General features: G+C 44.2%; 1 protein-coding gene across 2 annotated transcripts in view; it reads left to right on the top strand.

Annotated features, from left to right (window-relative positions):
* The window catches only part of LOC311114401 (tensin-3-like), a 37,360-nt gene that overhangs the window by 10,143 nt on the left and 7,975 nt on the right, over positions 1-19,242 (top strand). For both annotated transcript variants that reach the window (XM_084189658.1, XM_084189659.1), the window contains 2 exons: positions 17,125-17,284; positions 17,383-17,918. In XM_084189658.1, the coding sequence (XP_084045784.1) occupies positions 17,125-17,284; positions 17,383-17,918 (696 nt within the window). The remainder of the gene's footprint in view (positions 1-17,124; positions 17,285-17,382; positions 17,919-19,242) is intronic.

The raw sequence follows: 19,242 nt of genomic DNA on the forward strand, positions 1-19,242 counted from the left end.
TCTGCTTGGTTGGAATGAAGACCCAGTGTAAACCCAAACACCAGAGCTGGGATTGTTGCTGGACAGGGTTCAGAGGCAGGGTGGAATCCTAAACTGGCATGCATAACCTATTATAAACTGGGTAATTTGGCTCCTGGATGCTGATTGGCTGACAAAACATTTATTTCTACTGCTCTAATTACGTTGGTAACCAGTTTATAATAGCAATAAGTCACCTTTGGTGTTTGTGGTATATGGCCAATATACCATGGCTAATGGCTGTATCAAGGCACTATGCGTTGTGTCGCGCAAAAGAACAGCCCTTAGCTGTGGTAAATTGGCAATATACCATACCCCCTCAGGCCTTATTGCTTAATTATACCCTCACTGTTATAACCCCCACTATACCCTCTGCACCTGGCCTCTCCACTGATAATGTGCACATGGTTGCATTATGTAATACTGAAAGATAAGGCATGGGGGGGATTTGGCTAGGTGCAGGAACCATATAGACTATAGAAGAATAGGTAACTTAATATGGAGAAGATAGGAGTTTGGTAAGATTAATTGTGTGTTCATTGGTGTTCATTGTCCTGTTTAGGTTATTTTGGTCTGGGACAACAGGATAACAGGGGAAAATAAAGAGATTATTCTCATTCTATCCCATTGAGAGAAGCCAGTCCAGCTGATACTGTAAATCAGGCTATAATTAGCTCACTGTAAAGAGAGGAAGTGTCCTCTGTTGGCAGGATGTCCACTCACTTCCTGTCCTGCTGGGAGATGGGCTGAGTGTAGCCAGAGAGGAAGAGGCGAAGCAAGAGGGTTTACTCCGCCCAAAATCTCTCCACGAAAATAAGACCACGGAATTTTTGTATGGAGGTCGATGAGAGAGTGTTGAATTTGGTCAACAAAACATTTAATTTCTAATTTGCTACGTGAGGCTTATTTGATTGAGTAGAAGTTTCCTAATGGTTAGGTTGTTACGAATGCACTGATATAAGTGGACGCACATGGAATTTCGGCAACTTTGGAGAAAAAAAAACTACTTTATATCAGAGTTGTGCCTGTTGTTCACACATGTATTTGCCCTCTCATTGGCTAGAATGGTCCAAACTGATCTCGCCTCCTCCCGCCTGACTTCCATGTTTGAGGACATGTATTTCCATTGTTAGAGCGGTCACTCAACTATCTTGTCGATATAATATATAATTGTGGGTGTAGCTGGTGTGACTTCCAGTAGAGACCACTAGGGTACACATCCTGCAGGGAATTTGTGTGTGTGTGTGTGTGTGTGTGTGTGTGTGAGAGTAAGTAGTTACCTTTCAGTCCTTTCACCTTTCAGTTAGTCCTGAACTAGGCTACATCAGTCATGACCCTGTCTAATACAGATTAACAGTGACCTTCACAAGGCAAGCCAGCAGGCCCTGAAACCCATTCACTGAGAAGGAGAATGAATGTCAAACCTCCTGACTGATATTTAGACTGTTCCCGCTCTGCTTTGTATCAAACACAAAGACAACAGCAGAACACAACCTTTAAAGGGTAAAACAGCCTGTTTATTGTCAATATATTTACCAGACAAAAAGGTGAGTGCATTGAGAGAGGACTGTTGTTTGAGGTCCTTTTAACATCACATCCTAAATGGCACACTATTCCCTTTATAGTGCACTACTTATGACCATAGGGCTCTAGTCAAAAGTAGTGCACTATATACAGTATAGGTAATAGGGTGCTATTTGGGACTTGACATAGTCTTGTGGATCTACACAGTAATAGACACAAAGTAGTGAACAAAGGTATTTTTCTCTGCAGAGTTTCTGAGGAGACATAGCTTCCTGTTTTCCCATCATAGTCTGGGAAACTCGGCAGCCATATTAGGTCCTGTCTGGCATTGTACATTCCTTCACTTAATGATTTTTAGTTATTGTGTTTACTGCTATTATCATAATCACATATTTACCCCGGGCCACTGCTGTGATGTGGGGAGCGATTACTGCAACACTTCTAAACATGTCCCCCCTGCCCCCCATGCCTCTCCAGCACAGGTTCCCACCACTCTCTCTCTCTCTCTCTCTCTCTCTCTCTCTCTCTCTCTCTCTCTCTCTCTCTCTCTCTCTCTCTCTCTCTCTCTCTCTCTCTCTCTCTCGCTCTCTCTCTCACCAGAGCAATTACATGGGGGCTGGGGATTGGGGAAGGAGGGAGGAATTAGTGTTTGTGCGTGTGTGTGTGCGTGTGCGTGCGTGCATTGAGTGGGGCAGGAGTCTGGAATATTCTTATTTACTAGTCTTAATGTGGAGTTGATCATGCATATCCTTGCTTCATGAATCTGAGGGACAATAGTAGTAGTGGCACACAGAGTATTGGTGTAGAGTACTGGTGTAGCGTACTGGTGTAGAGTACTGGTGTAGCGTACTCGTGTAAAGTACTGGTGTAGAGTACTGGTGTAAAGTACTGGTGTAGAGTACTGGTGTAAAGTACTGATGTAGCGTACTGGTGTAAAGTACTGGTGTAGAGTACTGGTGTAAAGTACTGGTGTAGCGTACTCATGTAAAGTACTGGTGTAGAGTACTGGTGTAAAGTACTGGTGTAGCGTACTCGTGTAAAGTACTGGTGTAGCGTACTTGTGTAAAGTACTGGTGTAGAGTGCTGGTGTAAAGTACTGGTGTAGAGTACTGGTGTAAAGTACTGATGTAGCGTACTGGTGTAAAGTACTGGTGTAGAGTACTGGTGTAAAGTACTGGTGTAGCGTACTCATGTAAAGTACTGGTGTAGAGTACTGGTGTAAAGTACTGGTGTAGCGTACTCATGTAAAGTACTGGTGTAGAGTACTGGTGTAGAGTACTGGTGTAGAGTACTGGTGTAAAGTACTGGTGTAGCATACTCGTGTAAAGTACTGGTGTAAAATACTGGTGTCAAGTACTTGTGTAGAGTACAGGTGTAGAATACTAGTGTAAAGTACTGGTGTAGCATACTCGTGTAAAGTACTGGTGTAAGGTACTGGTGTAAAGTACTGGTGTAGAGTACTGGTGTAAAGTACTGGTGTAGAGTACTGGTGTAAAGTACTGGTGTAAAGTACTGGTGTAGAGTATCAAATCAAATCCAATCAAATGTATTTATAAAGCCCTTTTTATATCAGCAGATGTCACAAAGTGCTTATACAGAAAACCAGCCTAAAACAGCAAACAGCAAGCAATGCAGATGTAGAAGCACGGTGGCTAGGAAAAACTGCCTAGAAAGGTCCTGGACCAGGTAGCATGTCTGGTGAACAGGTCAGGGTTCCATAGCCACAGGCAAAATAGCAGAAACTGGATCAGCAGCACGACTAGGTTGACTGGAGACGGCCACAGCCAGGAGTCATCAGGCCAGATAGTCCTGAGGCATGGTCCTAGGGCTCAGGTCCTCAGGGATGAGAGAGAGAGAGAGAGAGAGACAGAGACAGAGAGAGAGAGAGAGAGAGAGTGTATGCATGAAAAAGTACTGTATGTGCTTGTTTGTCACTGTGTCTGTGTTTATGTTGGTGAGTTTTAGAAAGTGAATGTCAAGGTAATGTTGTATCCTGATGTATGTGTGTGTGTGTGTGAGTGTCCTGTGACCGTGAGAGAGCGAGAGAAAGATAGAGAAATAGAGCGAGTGAGAGAGATAGAGAGCTAGAGCGAGAGAGAGAGAGAGAGAGAGAGAGAGAGAGAGAGAGAGAGAGAGAGAGAGAGAGAGAGAGAGAGAGAGAGAGATGGGAGAATTAGTAGCTCTTTCAGTAGAATTAGTAGCTCTTTCAGTAGTTGAAGTATTGAAGTCACCAAAAATTAGAATATTATCTGCCATGACTACAAGCTCCGATAGGAATTCAGGGAACTCAGTGAGGAACGCTGTATACGACCCAGGAGGCCTGTAAACAGTAGCTATAAAAAGTGATTGAGTAGGCTGCATAGATTTCATGACTAGACACTCAAAAGACAAAAACTCAGTCTTTTTTGCTGTCGTAAATGTTAGTAACACCTCCACCTTTGCGGGATGCGCAGGGGATATGGTCATTAGTGTAACCAGGAAGAGAGGCCTCATTTAACACAATCAATTCATTAGGCTTGAGCCATGTTTCAGTCAGGCCAATCACATCAAGGCTATGGTCAGTGATTAGTTCATTGACTATGACTGCCTTAGAAGTGAGGGATCTAACATTAAGTAGTCCTATTTTGAGATGTGAGATATTATCACAATCTCTTTCAATAATGACAGGAATGGAGGTCTTTATTCCAGTGAGGTTGCTAGGGCGAACACTGCCATGTTTAGTTTTGCCCGACCTAGATCGAGGCACAGACACGGTCACAATGGGGAAAGCTGAGCTGACTACACTGACTGTGCTAGTGGCAGACTCTACTAAGCTGGCAGGCTGGCTAACAGTACTGCTGTAGAGTACAGCTGTAGAGTGCTGCTGCTGTAGAATGACATGGGAAAGGAGAGCCTAACTCACTACAGTAAACCATGAGAAGTACTGTAATAAGATCAGTGATACATACTGTACTAGTGGTGATAGTCCCGTGTAGCTCAGTTGGTAGAGCATGGCGCTTGCAATGCCAGGGTTGTGTGTTCGATTCCCACGGGGGACCAGTATGAAAAAATAAAATAAATAAATGTATGCACTCACTAACTGTTAGTCACTCTGGATAAGAGCGTCTGCAAAATGACTAAAATGTAAAAAAAATGGTAATCATGATGTTAGATACACATTCCATAGAACTATAACTCCTGACTGATGAGCAGCAAGCAGATCTTGTGATGACAGAATAGGACAAGTCGAGTACCATATGTCAGTATTAAAAAAGAGAGCTGCTCCAACACAATCAGATTGAACGTTTTCTGATGTTATTTATGATGTGTTGAGGTCAGACATATAGCAGGAGACACGGTCAGTATGTCTCCATGCCTGTTTGTGTGTATGCATGTGCGTGCGCGTACGTGTGTGTGTTTGGGCAGCAGCAGAGAGAGCAGATGGTGGAAGTAGTGACACATGCCCTGACAGAGAGACCATAGAACCCTGAGTTCCACCCCCTCCACCGCCTTAAAAGGACACGAGCGACCCCTGACCTTAAGGAAGGCCTTTTGATTGGAGGAAACAGATTGTAGGAGACAATGCAGAGTGGTCAGTGAGAGAGAAGAAGGGGAAGAGAGGGGAGGGGAGGGGGCCTATCCCTCTCCCCCTCCCACGCTCCCTCCTTCTAGAGAATTTGGACTCAAGCAGTGTCAAAACAAGTCTGTATGCGAACAGGGAACTATTTTCCAACGGGGAGTGGAGGAATGGGACATGCTTAGTCTTTGTTGTGTTCTGTTCCAGATCCTAAATGACTTCATTCAGCCTGCTGCCGACCACAGGAGTCTAAACAGAGCTCACACTGCTGCCTTACGATAGAGCAAATAGACAGAGAGAGGAGAGAAAGATGGGAGAAATGGGCAGTGAGAGAGTGATAGAGTGGGGGGAGAGAAAAGACAGTTCTCTCTTTTAAAAGAGTCTCTTATTTGTGGCGGGAGGGAGGCAGACAGTCTTCAGCTCCACATGGACAAGACCAGCTGAGCCAGAGGAGACAAAGGAAGGAGATTCAGGAGAAAAAAAGATAAGTAAAGTTCAGAGTTTTAGAGAGAGGAGAGAGTGAGAGAGAGGAGAGAGTGAGAGAGAGGAGAGAGGAGCAAGGGAGAGAGAGAGAGAGCGAGAGAGAGAGAGAGCGAGAGAGAAGATCTGTTTAGCAGACAGACAGAGAGAGCTGTGGAAGTGGCAGTGTACAGCTCTGTTTTTCTCCAGACAGACACAGTGGGATAGTCCTCTGAAAGTCTCTCCATCATGACTGCTTCTCTTGGTACGTACTGTACTGTTACTGGACACATAACTAGTGTGTGTTTGTCCGTTTTTTTCTGTGTGTGTTGTGTGTGCTAATGCTTAAACCCACTAGCTGGCCTGCATCCCCGTCTCAGTTGCATTGACTCTGTTCAGTGGTCCCAGCATGCAGTGAGCAGACTGACTCTTTTATTCCCTCTTTCATTCTCTCTTTCTCTATCTTCATGTTTTCTTTCTGCTTTCCACTTTTTCTCTTGCTTTCTTGACCATTATTTTTAGCCGTCTCGTTTTGCCTGTCTCTTTTTGCCTGTCTCGTTTTGCCTGTCTCTTTTTGCCTGTCTCGTTTTGCCTGTCTCGTTTTGCCTGTCTCTTTTTGCCTGTCTCGTTTTGCCTGTCTCGTTTTGCCTGTTTCTATTGTTTTAATGTCTTCCGCTTTGTCTTTTTCAGTCTTTCTCTTTCCGTCATTCCTTCTATGTGTTTATCTAGTGTTATCTCACATCCTGAGGTTCTGTGAGAGCACGCTTGCCTCTCTGACGGAGAACACACACTTGTCTCTCTCCCTCTCTCCTGCAGACCTCTGGTATTTACACACGTCTGGAATTGTCTTGTGTGGTTGTCTAGCATATGCCTTTCTCTCTCTCCTCTATCCCTATCTTCCCCGCTCTTTTTCTCTTTCTCTGCCTGCCTGCCTGTCTGTCTGTCTGTCTGTCTGTCTGTCTGTCTGTCTGTCTGTCTGTCTGTCTGTCTGTCTGTCTGTATGTGACTTTCTGCAGCATAAAGAAGTCATAAAGATAACCTGTGGATTCTTCACTGATAGGCCTGGCAGCTCCTTCACAAACAACCTCAGTGATTACGCTCTAAAAAGCATTGGCCTTCTATCCCCAATACACACTACATCACTCCCTGAAGAACCACAGAGGTTGTTAGAAGTTGTCCTTATTCTCTGGCTATCCTCTCTGTCCCTAGAGAAGTCAGACAGACAGGAAATACAGTAGGACTCTATGAGACGGGTCACTGATCACAACATCCTGTCCTTCTGTTTGCGTTAGTGTTATTGTCCACTCCACTCTTCAGTCTGCCCATAACTCTCTGGTCTATTCTACTCCAGTGAGTATAGCTGTCAGGTCAAACACAACAGACAGGGGGACAGGGGAAGCTGATTTAAAGGGACCCGCCTGCTAGTTTTTCTTCTGTGCAGGCGAATGCTCTAGACAGCTTCTGAGAGGAAGGGAGCAAAGGTGGTAGGGGATATTATGCACTATTCAGTTTGATGAATAACTTCCAGATAGGATGAGAATAATGAGTGTGTCTGTTTATGTGTGCAGGAATGTGTGTGTGGGTGGTGTTCAGCACTGTAACAGAATGTGCTGAAGCAGCAAATCAGCCCACCATGGCCAATGACTATAGATCCTATGTAGTGAGCTAGCTAGAGAGAAAATGCATCGCCTGAACATGGACTTGAACCCTGGACCCTCCGATTAAAAGTCTGATGCTCTACCAACTGGAGCTATCCGGGCTCTGCAGTGCTGCGTCTCCTTTCCACATGTCTGAGTCCCTTCCTTCTCTCTCTCTCTCTCTCTCTCTCTCTCTCTCTCTCTCTCTCTCTCTCTCTCTCTCTCTCTCTCTCTCTCTCTCTCTCTCCCTCTCTCTCTCTCTCTCTCTCTCTCTCTCTCTCTCTCTCTCTCTCTCTCTCTCTCTCTCTCTCTCTCTCTCTCAATTCAATTCAATTTAAGGGCTTTATTGGCATGGGAAACGTATGTTAACATTGCCAAAGCAAGTGAAGTAGATAGTAAACAAAAGTGAAATAAACAATAAATATTAACAGTAAACATTACACTCAGAAGTTTCAAAAGAATAAAGACATTTCAAATGTCATATTATGTATATATACAGTAGGGGTGTAACGATTTGTTTTAACAACGATTCGATTTGTATCACGATTCGTGGTTGTCGATACGATTCAAGGACGATATTGGTTCATTTAGAACGATACGATCCGAAACGATTCAGTGACTTGAAATCGATTTAGTAACCTTTTAGCCAAAAATTCAACCAGTGTGACTGAAATAAATACCTGGATACTGGACAGTGCAGGTGAAGTTTCCTAGATTCTTGTTTCTTGTAAGGACCGCAATGGTGGCTTGATAATTTCTCGCTCGTCGGCTTCTCCTCTGTCGTCCGCCATGCTATGTTTAGTTGTCTTTGCGCCTTTGCACTGCTGCTGGCGCGGGGCGATGACGTCACGGATAGGCAGACTGAATCGAGTAATGTTTAAAGCCTTTATCATTAAAAGTGCTAAGAAAAAACATCCATATAAAGTCTGACGTGCTTAAATCCAATGGGTTATTTCCTAGTATCGATACAATCGATTTATTACATTTTAAAACGATGTTAGATTGATATATGTTGTCCAAAAGGCCAACTCGCCGAGCACAGATCGATGTAGTTGGATCATAGGAATATGAATCGATACATCGATGTAGTAGATGGATCGTTACACCCCTAATATACAGTGTTGTAACAATGTGCAAATAGGAAACAAGTACAAATGGGAAAATAAATAAACATAAATATGGGTTCTAGTTACAATGGTGTTTGTTCTTCACTGGTTGCCCTTTTCTTGTGGCAACAGGTCACACATCTTGCAGCTGTGATGGCACACTGTGGTTTTTCACCCAGTAGATAAGGGAGTTTATCAAAATTGGGTTTGTTTTCGAATTCTTTGTGGATCGCTGTAATCTGAGGGAAATATGTGTCTCTAATATGGTCATACATTTGGCAGGAGGTTAGGAAGTGCAGCTCAGTTTCAACCTCATTTTGTGGGCAGTGTGCACATAGCCTGTCTTCTCTTGAGAGCCAGGTCTGCCTACGGCAGCCTTTCTCAATAGCAAGGCTATGCTCACTGAGTCTGTACATAGTCAAAGCGTTCCTTAAGTTTGGGTCAGTCACAGTGGTCAGGTATTCTGCCACTGTGTACTCTCTGTTTAGGGCCAAATAGCATTCTAGTTTGCTCTGTTTTTTTGTTTGTTCTTTCCAATGTGTCAAGTAATTCTCTTTTTGTTTTCTCATGATTTGGTTGGGTCTAATTGTGTTGTTGTTGTTGTTGTCCTGGGGCTCTGTGGGGTCTGTTTGTGTTTATGAACAGAGCCTCAGGACCAGCTTACTTAGGGGACTCTTCTCCAAGTTCATCTCTCTGTAGGTGATGGCTTTGTTATGGAAGGTTTGGGAATCGCTTCCTTTTAAGTGGTTATAGAATTTAACGGCTCTTTTCTGGATTTTGATAATTAGCGGATATTGGCCTAATTCTGCTCTGCAGGCATTATTTGGTGTTTTACGTTGTACACGGAGGATGTTTTTGCAGAATTCTGCATGCAGAGTCTCAATTTGGTGTTTGTCCCATTTTGTGAATTCTTGGTTGGTGAGCGGACCCCAGACCTCACAACCATAAAGGGCAATGGGTTCTATAACTGATTCAAGTATTTTTAGCCAGATCCTAATTGGTATGTCAAATTTTATGTTCCCTTTGATGGCATAGAAGTCCTTTCTTGCCATGTCTCTCAGATCGTTCACATCTTTGTGGAAGTTACCTGTGGCGCTGATGTTTAGGCCGAGGTATGTATAGTTTTTTGTGTGCTCTAGGGCAACAGTGTCTAGATGGAATTTGTATTTGTGGTCCTGGCAGCTGGACCTTTTTTGGAACACCATTATTTTTGTCTTACTGAGATTTACTGTCAGGGCCCAGGTCTGACATAATCTGTGCAGAAGATCTAGGTGCTGCTGTAGGCCCTCCTTGGTTGGTGACAGAAGCACCAGATCATCAGCAAACAGTAGACATTTGACTTCAGATTCTAGTAGGGTGAGGCCGGGTGCTGCAGACTGTTCTAGTGCCCTCGCCAATTCGTTGATATATACAGTGAGGGAAAAATGTATTTGATCCCCTGCTGATTTTGTACGTTTTCCCACTGACAAAGAAATGATCAGTCTATAATTTTAATGGTAGGTTTATTTGAACAGTGAGAGACAGAATAACAACAACAAAATCCAGAAAAACGCATGTCAAAAATGTTATTAATTGATTTGCATTTTAATGAGGGAAATAAGTATTTGACCCCTCTGCAAAACATGACTTAGTACTTGGTGGCAAAACCCTTGTTGGCAATCACAGAGGTCAGACGTTTCTTGTAGTTGGCCACCAGGTTTGCACACATCTCAGGAGGGATTTTGTCCCACTCCTCTTTGCAGATCTTCTCCAAGTCATTAAGGTTTCGAGGCTGACGTTTGGCAACTCAAACCTTCAGCTCCCTCCACAGATTTTCTATGGGATTAAGGTCTGGAGACTGGCTAGGCCACTCCAGGACCTTAATGTGCTTCTTCTTGAGCCACTCCTTTGTTGCCTTGGCCGTGTATTTTGGGTCATTGTCATGCTGGAATACCCATCCACAACCCATTTTCAATGCCCTGGCTGAGGGAAGGAGGTTCTCACCCAAGATTTGACGGTACATGGCTCCGTCCATTGTCCCTTTGATGCGGTGAAGTTGTTCTGTCCCCTTAGCAGAAAAACACCCCCAAAGCATAATGTTTCCACCTCCATGCTTGACGGTGGGGATGGTGTTCTTGTGGTCATAGGCAGCATTCCTCCTCCTCCAAACACAGCGAGTTGAGTTGATGCCAAAGAGCTCCATTTTGGTCTCATCTGACCACAACACTTTCACCCAGTTCTCCTCTGAATCATTCAGATGTTCATTGGCAAACTTCAGACGGGCATGTATATGTGCTTTCTTGAGCAGGGGGACCTTGCGGGCGCTGCAGGATTTCAGTCCTTCACGGCGTAGTGTGTTACCAATTGTTTTCTTGGTGACTATGGTCCCAGCTGCCTTGAGATCATTGACAAGATCCTCCCGTGTAGTTCTGGGCTGATTCCTCACCGTTCTCATGATCATTGGAACTCCACGAGGTGAGATCTTGCATGAAGCCCCAGGCCGAGGGAGATTGACAGTTCTTTTGTGTTTCTTCCATTTGCGAATAATCACACCAACTGTTGTCACCTTCTCACCAAGCTGCTTAGCGATGGTCTTATAGCCCATTCCAGCCTTGTGTAGGTCTACAATCTTGTCCCTGACATCCTTGGAGAGCTCTTTGGTCTTGGCCATGGTGGAGAGTTTGGACTCTGATTGATTGATTGCTTCTGTGGACAGGTGTCTTTTATACAGGTAACAAACTGAGATTAGGAGCACTCCCTTTAAGAGTGTGCTCCTAATCTCAGCTCATTACCTGTATAAAAGACACCTGGGAGCCAGAAATCTTTCTGATTGAGAGGGGGTCAAATACTTATTTCCCTCATTAAAATGCAAATCAATTGATAACATTTTTGACATGCGTTTTTCTGGATGTTTTTGTTGTTATTCTGTCTCTCACTGTTCAAATAAACCTACCATTAAAATTATAAACTGATCAATTCTTTGTCAGTGGGCAAACGTACAAAATCAGCAGGGGATCAGATACTTTTTCCCTTCACTGTATGTTGAAGAGGGTGGGGCTTAAACTGCATCCCTGTCTCACCCCACGGCCCTCTGGAAAGAAATGTGTGTGTTTTTTGCCAATTTTAACTGCACACTTGTGGATTTTATAATGTCGTATGTTTTCCCCCCAACCCCACTTTCCATCAATTTGTATAGCAGACCCTCATGCCAAATTGAGTCAAAAGCTTTTTTGAAATCAATAAAGCATGAGAAGACTTTGCCTTTGTTTTGGTTTGTTTGTTTGTCAATTAGGGTGTGCAGGGTGAATACGTGGTCTCTCTCTCTCTCTCTCTCTCTCTCTCTCTCTCTCTCTCTCTCTCTCTCTCTCTCTCTCTCTCTCTCTCTCTCTCAATTAAATTAAATTAAATTAAATTAAATTAAATTAAATTTCAATTTCAATTTCAATTTCAATTTCAATTTCAATTTAAGGGCTTTATTGGCATTAACAGTAAACATTACACTCAGAAGTTCCAAAAGAATAAAGAAATTTTAAATATCATATATATATATATATATATATATATATATTAGTAATTTAGCAGATGCTCTTATCCAGAGCGACTTACAGTTAGTGAGTGCATACATTATTATAATTTTTTTATTATTATAAAAATGTGTCATACCCCCCGTGGGAATCAAACCCACAACCCTGGCATTGCAAACACCATGCTCTACCAACTGAGCTACATCCCTATATTTATAGTGTTGTAACACTGTGCAAATAGTTAAAGTACAAATGGGGAAATAAATAAACATAAATATGGGTTGTATTTACAATGGTGTTTGTTCTTCACTGGTTGCCCTTTTCTTGTGGCAACAGGTCACAAATCTTGCAGCTGTGATGGCACACTGTGGTTTTTCACCCAGTAGATAAGGGAGTTTATCAAAATTGGGTTTGTTTTCGAATTCTTTGTGGATCGCTGTAATCTGAGGGAAATATGTGTCTCTAATATGGTCATACATTTGGCAGGAGGTTAGGAAGTGCAGCTCAGTTTCATCCTCATTTTGTGGGCAGTGTGCACATAGCCTGTCTTCTCTTGAGAGCCAGGTCTGCCTACGGCAGCCTTTCTCAATAGCAAGGCTATGCTCACTGAGTCTGTACATAGTCAAAGCTTTCCTTAAGTTTGGGTCAGTCACAGTGGTCAGGTATTCTGCCACTGTGTACTCTCTGTTTAGGGCCAAATAGCATTCTAGTTTGCTCTGTTTTTTTGTTTGTTCTTTCCAATGTGTCAAGTAATTCTCTTTTTGTTTTCTCATGATTTGGTTGGGTCTAATTGTGTTGTTGTTGTTGTTGTCCTGGGGCTCTGTGGGGTCTGTTTGTGTTTATGAACAGAGCCTCAGGACCAGCTTACTTAGGGGACTCTTCTCCAAGTTCATCTCTCTGTAGGTGATGGCTTTGTTATGGAAGGTTTGGGAATCGCTTCCTTTTAAGTGGTTATAGAATTTAACGGCTCTTTTCTGGATTTTGATAATTAGCGGATATTGGCCTAATTCTGCTCTGCAGGCATTATTTGGTGTTTTACGTTGTACACGGAGGATGTTTTTGCAGAATTCTGCATGCAGAGTCTCAATTTGGTGTTTGTCCCATTTTGTGAATTCTTGGGTGGTGAGCGGACCCCAGACCTCACAACCATAAAGGGCAATGGGTTCTATAACTGATTCAAGTATTTTTAGCCAGATCCTAATTGGTATGTCAAATTTTATGTTCCTTTTGATGGCATAGAAGGCTTTTCTTGCCTTGTCTCTCAGATCGTTCACATCTTTGTGGAAGTTACCTGTGGCGCTGATGTTTAGGCCGAGGTATGTATAGTTTTTTGTGTGCTCTAGGGCAACAGTGTCTAGATGGAATTTGTATTTGTGGTCCTGGCAGCTGGACCTTTTTTGGAACACCATTATTTTTGTCTTACTGAGATTTACTGTCAGGGCCCAGGTCTGACAGAATCTGTGCAGAAGATCTAGGTGCTGCTGTAGGCCCTCCTTGGTTGGTGACAGAAGCACCAGATCATCAGCAAACAGTAGACATTTGACTTCAGATTCTAGTAGGGTGAGGCCGGGTGCTATAGACTGTTATAGTGCCCTCGCCAATTCATTGATATATACAGTGAGGGAAAAAAGTTTTTGTACGATTTTGTACGTTTTCCCACTGACAAAGAAATGATCAGTCTATAATTTTAATGGCAGGTTTATTTGAACAGTGAGAGACAGAATAACAACAACAAAATCCAGAGAAACGCATGTCAAAAATGTTATTAATTGATTTGCATTTGAATGAGGGAAATAAGTATTTGACCCCTCTGCAAAACATGACTTAGTACTTGGTGGCAAAACCCTTGTTGGCAATCACAGAGGTCAGACGTTTCTTGTAGTTGGCCACCAGGTTTGCACACATCTCAGGAGGGATTTTGTCCCACTCCTCTTTGCAGTTCTTCTCCAAGTCATTAAGGTTTCGAGGCTGACGTTTAGCAACTCAAACCTTCAGCTCCCTCCACAGATTTTCTATGGGATTAAGGTCTGGAGACTGGCTAGGCCACTCCAGGATCTTAATGTGCTTCTTCAAACCCACAACCCTGGCGTTGCAAACACCATGCTCTACCAACTGAGCTACATCCCTATATTTATAGTGTTGTAACAATGTGCAAATAGTTAAAGTACAAATGGGGAAATAAATAAACATTAATATGGGTTGTATTTACAATGGTGTTTGTTCTTCACTGGTTGCCCTTTTCTTTTGGCAACAGGTCACAAATCTTGCTGCTGTGATGGCACACTGTGGTTTTTCACCCAGTAGATAAGGGAGTTTATCAAAATTGGGTTTGTTTTCGAATTCTTTGTGGATCTCTGTAATATGAGGGAAATATGTGTCTCTAAGATGGTCATACATTTGGCAGGAGGTTAGGAAGTGCAGCTCAGTTTCCACCTCATTTTCCCTCTCTCTCTCTCCTTCCCTTGTTCCTTCATTCTGTCAGGCTGAAGTCTGTGATCACAGTGAACAGCTGTCAGACTGGACCTCTCAGTGCGTGGTGTGTGTGTGTGGAGGGGAGTGAACGAGAGCACATTCCTGTGGTCAATAGGGAGTCTGTGAATCCTCTTTAGAACAGAGAAGAGAAGGATGCTTGTGCCTTTGTGTCTGTGTAGTGTGAGTGTATGTTTGAGAGAGGGAGACAGAGAGAGCAAGAGAAGGAGAGAAGGGTGTGTGTGTGTGTGTGTGTGTGTGTGTGTGTGTGTGTGTGTGTGTGTGTCTGCTTGCCTGAATGTGTTTGTGATTCATGCCCATGGTTCGTTGCCATCTGGAAGTGGTTCTACATGGTTCTGTCCTGACTGAGACTGAGGAGGCTTTATCCTCTGGTGTCAGACTCTGTGAAGGCCGGACAGCAGAGAGAGAGGAGGAACAGCTAGCCAGGGGAAAGAGGAAAACAGTAACAGTAGAGACAAAGGGTCAGTTTCCCAGACACAGATTCAACTTAGTCCTGGACTAAGAAACTCTGTCAATGGAGAATCTCCACTGAAAATGCTTTTTAGTAAAAAACTAGGCTTAGTCTGGGTCTGGAAAACCACCCCTAAGAGTTAAGAGGAGAGGTGTGTGTGTGTGTGTTTTTAATTTCCTTGCCTAGTTCTCTGTGTCACGTTTTTCATTACGCTGCTCTTGGAGTATGTAGCTATGGATGCTGTGTTGCTTAGATACAGAGGTAGGGCCACTGGTGTGAGAAAGTAGGGTTATCGTTTTAGACTGTTTAATTAGGACTGTTTGATCAGGACTGTTTAATTAGAGAGTGACACACACCATGGTGTGTGAGCGGTCTCTATGAAGAGGTTTCAGAGAGGTTAAAGTCAGGAGCAGGGTTGGGTGTGTGTGTGTGTGTGTGTGTGTGTGTGTGTGTGTGTGTGTGTGTGTGTGTCTGTGCGAGTGCGGGGTTGGGTGGGGTCGGCGTTCCCAGTCAGTGTCCGTCTGTAATTATGGGAAAAGCAGCAGGGTTAAGCGCCGAGACTGGAACACCAGGACAGACAGGAGGATCATAGACGATGGGACAAACCGCTCCGACGGGATGGGATGGGATGGGAATACTCATGGGAACAGAATGATCTCAGGAAACTCAGGGAGCCACTGTGGGAAAGTTTTAGAGCGAGTCATCCTACTGTGAAGTGTTGTTGTTTATGTTTACCAGTTTTTTTTTACAGTCATACTCCAGTTGTGTAACTATGATAGGGATACTCCCTATAAACAGGGCATCTGATTGGCTGAGACAAGGGGTGTGCCGTGTGTGTGTGACTGCATCATGGAATGTGGTTGCTGGTGTTTGATTGGCTGTAATTAGACAGACAGCGACATCACATCCTTTTGGCTATTGACCTTTAAGATCTAGACTTCAAGGCCTGTGTCTGATCCTTTTCGAACCTTAGAGGGGTCAGCAAAGGATCAACAGGCAGACAGGGCCAAGAGCCGAAACATGTTGGTCGTACTTTTAACAATAAATAACTTCCACTGTCCTCCAGTTGCTGAAATTCCTTTTCACTGCAGTTTGTTCCTCAATCTATGCAGCTTGGTTGGAGAGCGAAGTAGCAGCAGTGTTTCCTTCCGCAAGACTCCAGACAGACATAAAAAAAGGATTAGATAGAAAGATAGATGGATGGATGTGATATTAGGTTGTATCGGCAGTTTCTGCTAGACACTTTTGCTTATCTAAACAAAAGTTATCCTATAACATGTGAACCACACATGCACTCTCTCTCACATACACACAGTCGGACCTCCCCAGGCCAGATCTGCACCAGCTTTTAGTTTACAATGAAAATGTAGGGTAAGGTCACCATAAACATATAATTCTGCATCTCAAATGTCATTCTATTCCCTATATAGTGCACTACTTTTCACCAGGGCCCATAGGATGTGTGTGTGTGTGCGCACACGCATTCTTGTGTGTGCATGCATGTGTCCGTGTGTGTGGTTATGTAATCTAATACTTAATTCAACCCAAATTCCTCAGCCTTCAGTCAATGGAGAAGAGAGATGGGGAAGAGAGAGAGAGAAAGTGAGAATGAGAGTGGAAGAGGAGGAGAGGGTGAGAGTGGGGCTGCAGTGGATACAAGGAGGTCTTTATGATGTCTGAATGTTTTCTCTGTAACTCTCTCTCTCTCTCTCTTTCGCTGTTTCTCTCTCTTCGCTTGTTTTCATGTTTGGGGGATGACATAAATTGTTTAAAAGGCAAGACTTTGACTAGTATATGAGCAGGAGACCAACAGACAGGGGGCAGCAGGTAGCATAGTGGTTAGAGAGGCGAGCCATCAGCCAAAGGGTTGCCAGTTCAAATCCCGGGTCTGAGGGGGAAAATCTGTCAGGAAGTGAGTTGGCAACCGGAGGGTATCAATTCCTGGATGCCATTACCTGCCATTGTGCCCTTGATCAAAGCATGTATCCCCCACAACAACAGCTCCCCGGAAGCCCAATGTGGCTCTCCAAAACAGGTGCATTAATGTATGCATGTGTGTCTTTTGGTTGGGTTAAAAAGCGGAAGTCAAATTTCAGTTGGACTTTGTGTGCAATTAACCAATAAAGTGATCTTAATCTTTGTAGCCTATGTTTTCCTTCTACACATGTGGCTGCTGTACAGAGAAGGCACAAAGAGCAGTTTGTAGGAAAAGGAAATTCTACGAGAAGAATTCAAACCAAACTTGTTTGGATTATGTAGAAGGGAAAGTTTCCTCAAATCCTCCTGTCACATACTGTACTGTGTTAATGCACCTACCTGTAATGTTAAAGGGGAAGCCACACCACAGTCTTAAAGGGATATGTTGTTATTTTCCTGGCAGATTCCCAGAGTTTCCTGGACAGTAGTATGAACCAGACTCCAGTGTCGTCGGAAGGACAGCTGTTCTGCTCGGAAGTGTCTGTCACTACCGCCTCCTGTCAGAGAATGTTCGGATCCATGCGGTCTGTATTGTCAGGCAGCCCCTTCCCACACACAGACAGGTACTGTTGGCAATCACACTCTAACGTGTGTGTGTGTGTACTATACTGTAGCTACATCTGTGTTTATATCTGACCTTGCCCTCCTCTCTCCTCCTCAGCCAAACTCCACCTCCAGTGTGGCTGGACAGGACTCCTATGTCCCTGTCCTCCCCGTCCCCCTCCCCCTCTCTGTCTCCGCTCAGCCTCCCCAATGCCCACAGCTCTCCCCGGGGGGTCCCGAGGGGCCTGGAGGGATCTGGGGACCTGAGCTGGGGTGAGAGGAACAAGGGGTACCAGAGCCAGGGGGACTTAGCCTCTCTGCTGCTGGGGAATGGAGGTCTGGGACTGGAGCACAGCCTGTTGGAAGCAGTGGAGGGGCTGGGGGGCCTGGATCTAGGCCTGGGTCTAGGCCTGGACCTGGGGCTTGGAGAGGGCGGACTGGGGGGACTGCCACCCCTGCTGCCTGAGAAGAGGGTACCGGGGCTGGGGCTGGGTGGGTTGACATCCCCCTCGTTCAGTGGGTTCTCCAGCCCCCACAGTGGTAGTAGTCTCAGCATCCCCTTCCCTTCAGCCATGACCCCTGACCCTCTCATGACCTCTGACCCTCTCAAAGGACTCAGCGCTGGTGGTGGTGGAGCCCCTTCACCTGGATCAGGTACACACACACACACACACACACACACACACACACACACACACACACACACACACATACAGTCCCTCTGCTGGCCCATGTTGTGTTATAAACATACACAGTATAGACAGGTATATGTTGACTCCATACATACAGTGAAATCAGGCATGCTGTTGTCTTTGTATGTACAGTGCCAGTCAAAAGTTTGGACACACCTACTCATTCAAGGGTTTTTCTTTATTTTTACTATTTTCTACATTGTAGAATAATAGTGAAAACATAAAAACTATGAAATAACACATATGGAATCATGTAATAACCAAAAATGTGTTAAACAAATCAAAATATATGTTATATTTTAGATTCTTCAAAGTAGCCACCCTTTGCCTTGATGACAGCTTTGCACACTCTTGGCATTCTCTCAACCAGCTACACCTGGAATGCTTTTCCAATAGTCTTGAAGGAGTTCCCACATATGCTGAGCACTTGTTGGCTGCTTTTCCTTCACTCTGTGGTTCAACTCATCCCAAATCACCTCAATTGGGTTGAGGTCAGGTGATTGTGGAGGCCAGGTCATCTGATGCAGCACTCCATCACTCTCCTTCTTGGTCAAATAGCCCTTACACAGCCTGGAGGTGTGTTGGGTCATTGTCCTGTTGAAAAACAAATGATAGTCCCACTAAGCGCAAACGAGATGGGATGGCGTATTGCTGCAGAATGCTGTGGTAGCCATGCTGGTTAAGTGTACCTTGAATTCTAAATAAATCATTGACAGTGTCACCAGCAAAGCACCCCCACACCATCACACCTGCTCCTCCATGCTTCACGGTGGGAACCACACATGCAGAGATCATCCATTCACCTACTCTGCGTCTCACAAAAATCTAAAATTTTGACTCATCAGACCAAATGACAGATTTCCACTGGTCTAACGTCCATTGCTCGTGTTTCTTGGCCCAAGCAAATCTCTTCTTATTATTGGTGTCCTTCAGTAGTGGTTTCTTTGCAGCAATTCGACCATGAAGGCCTGATTCACGCAGTCTCCTCTGAACAGTTGATGTTGAGATGTGTCTGTTACTTTAACTCTGTGAAGCATTTATTTGGGATGCAATTTCTGAGGCTGGTAACTCTAATGAACTTATCCTCTGCAGCAGAGGTAACTCTGGGTCTTCCATTCCTGTGGCGGTCCTCATGAGAGCCAGTTTCATCATAGCGCTTGATGGTTTTTGCGACTGCACTTGAAGAAACTTTAAAAGTTCTTGAAATGTTCTGTATTGACTGACCTTCATGTCTTAAAGGAATGATGGACTGTCGTTTCTCTTTGCTTATTTGAGCTGTTCTTGCC

The sequence above is a fragment of the Coregonus lavaretus genome (genome assembly GCF_964263955.1).
Source record: "Coregonus lavaretus genome assembly, contig: HAP1_SCAFFOLD_4790, whole genome shotgun sequence".
Taxonomy (NCBI): domain Eukaryota; kingdom Metazoa; phylum Chordata; class Actinopteri; order Salmoniformes; family Salmonidae; genus Coregonus; species Coregonus lavaretus.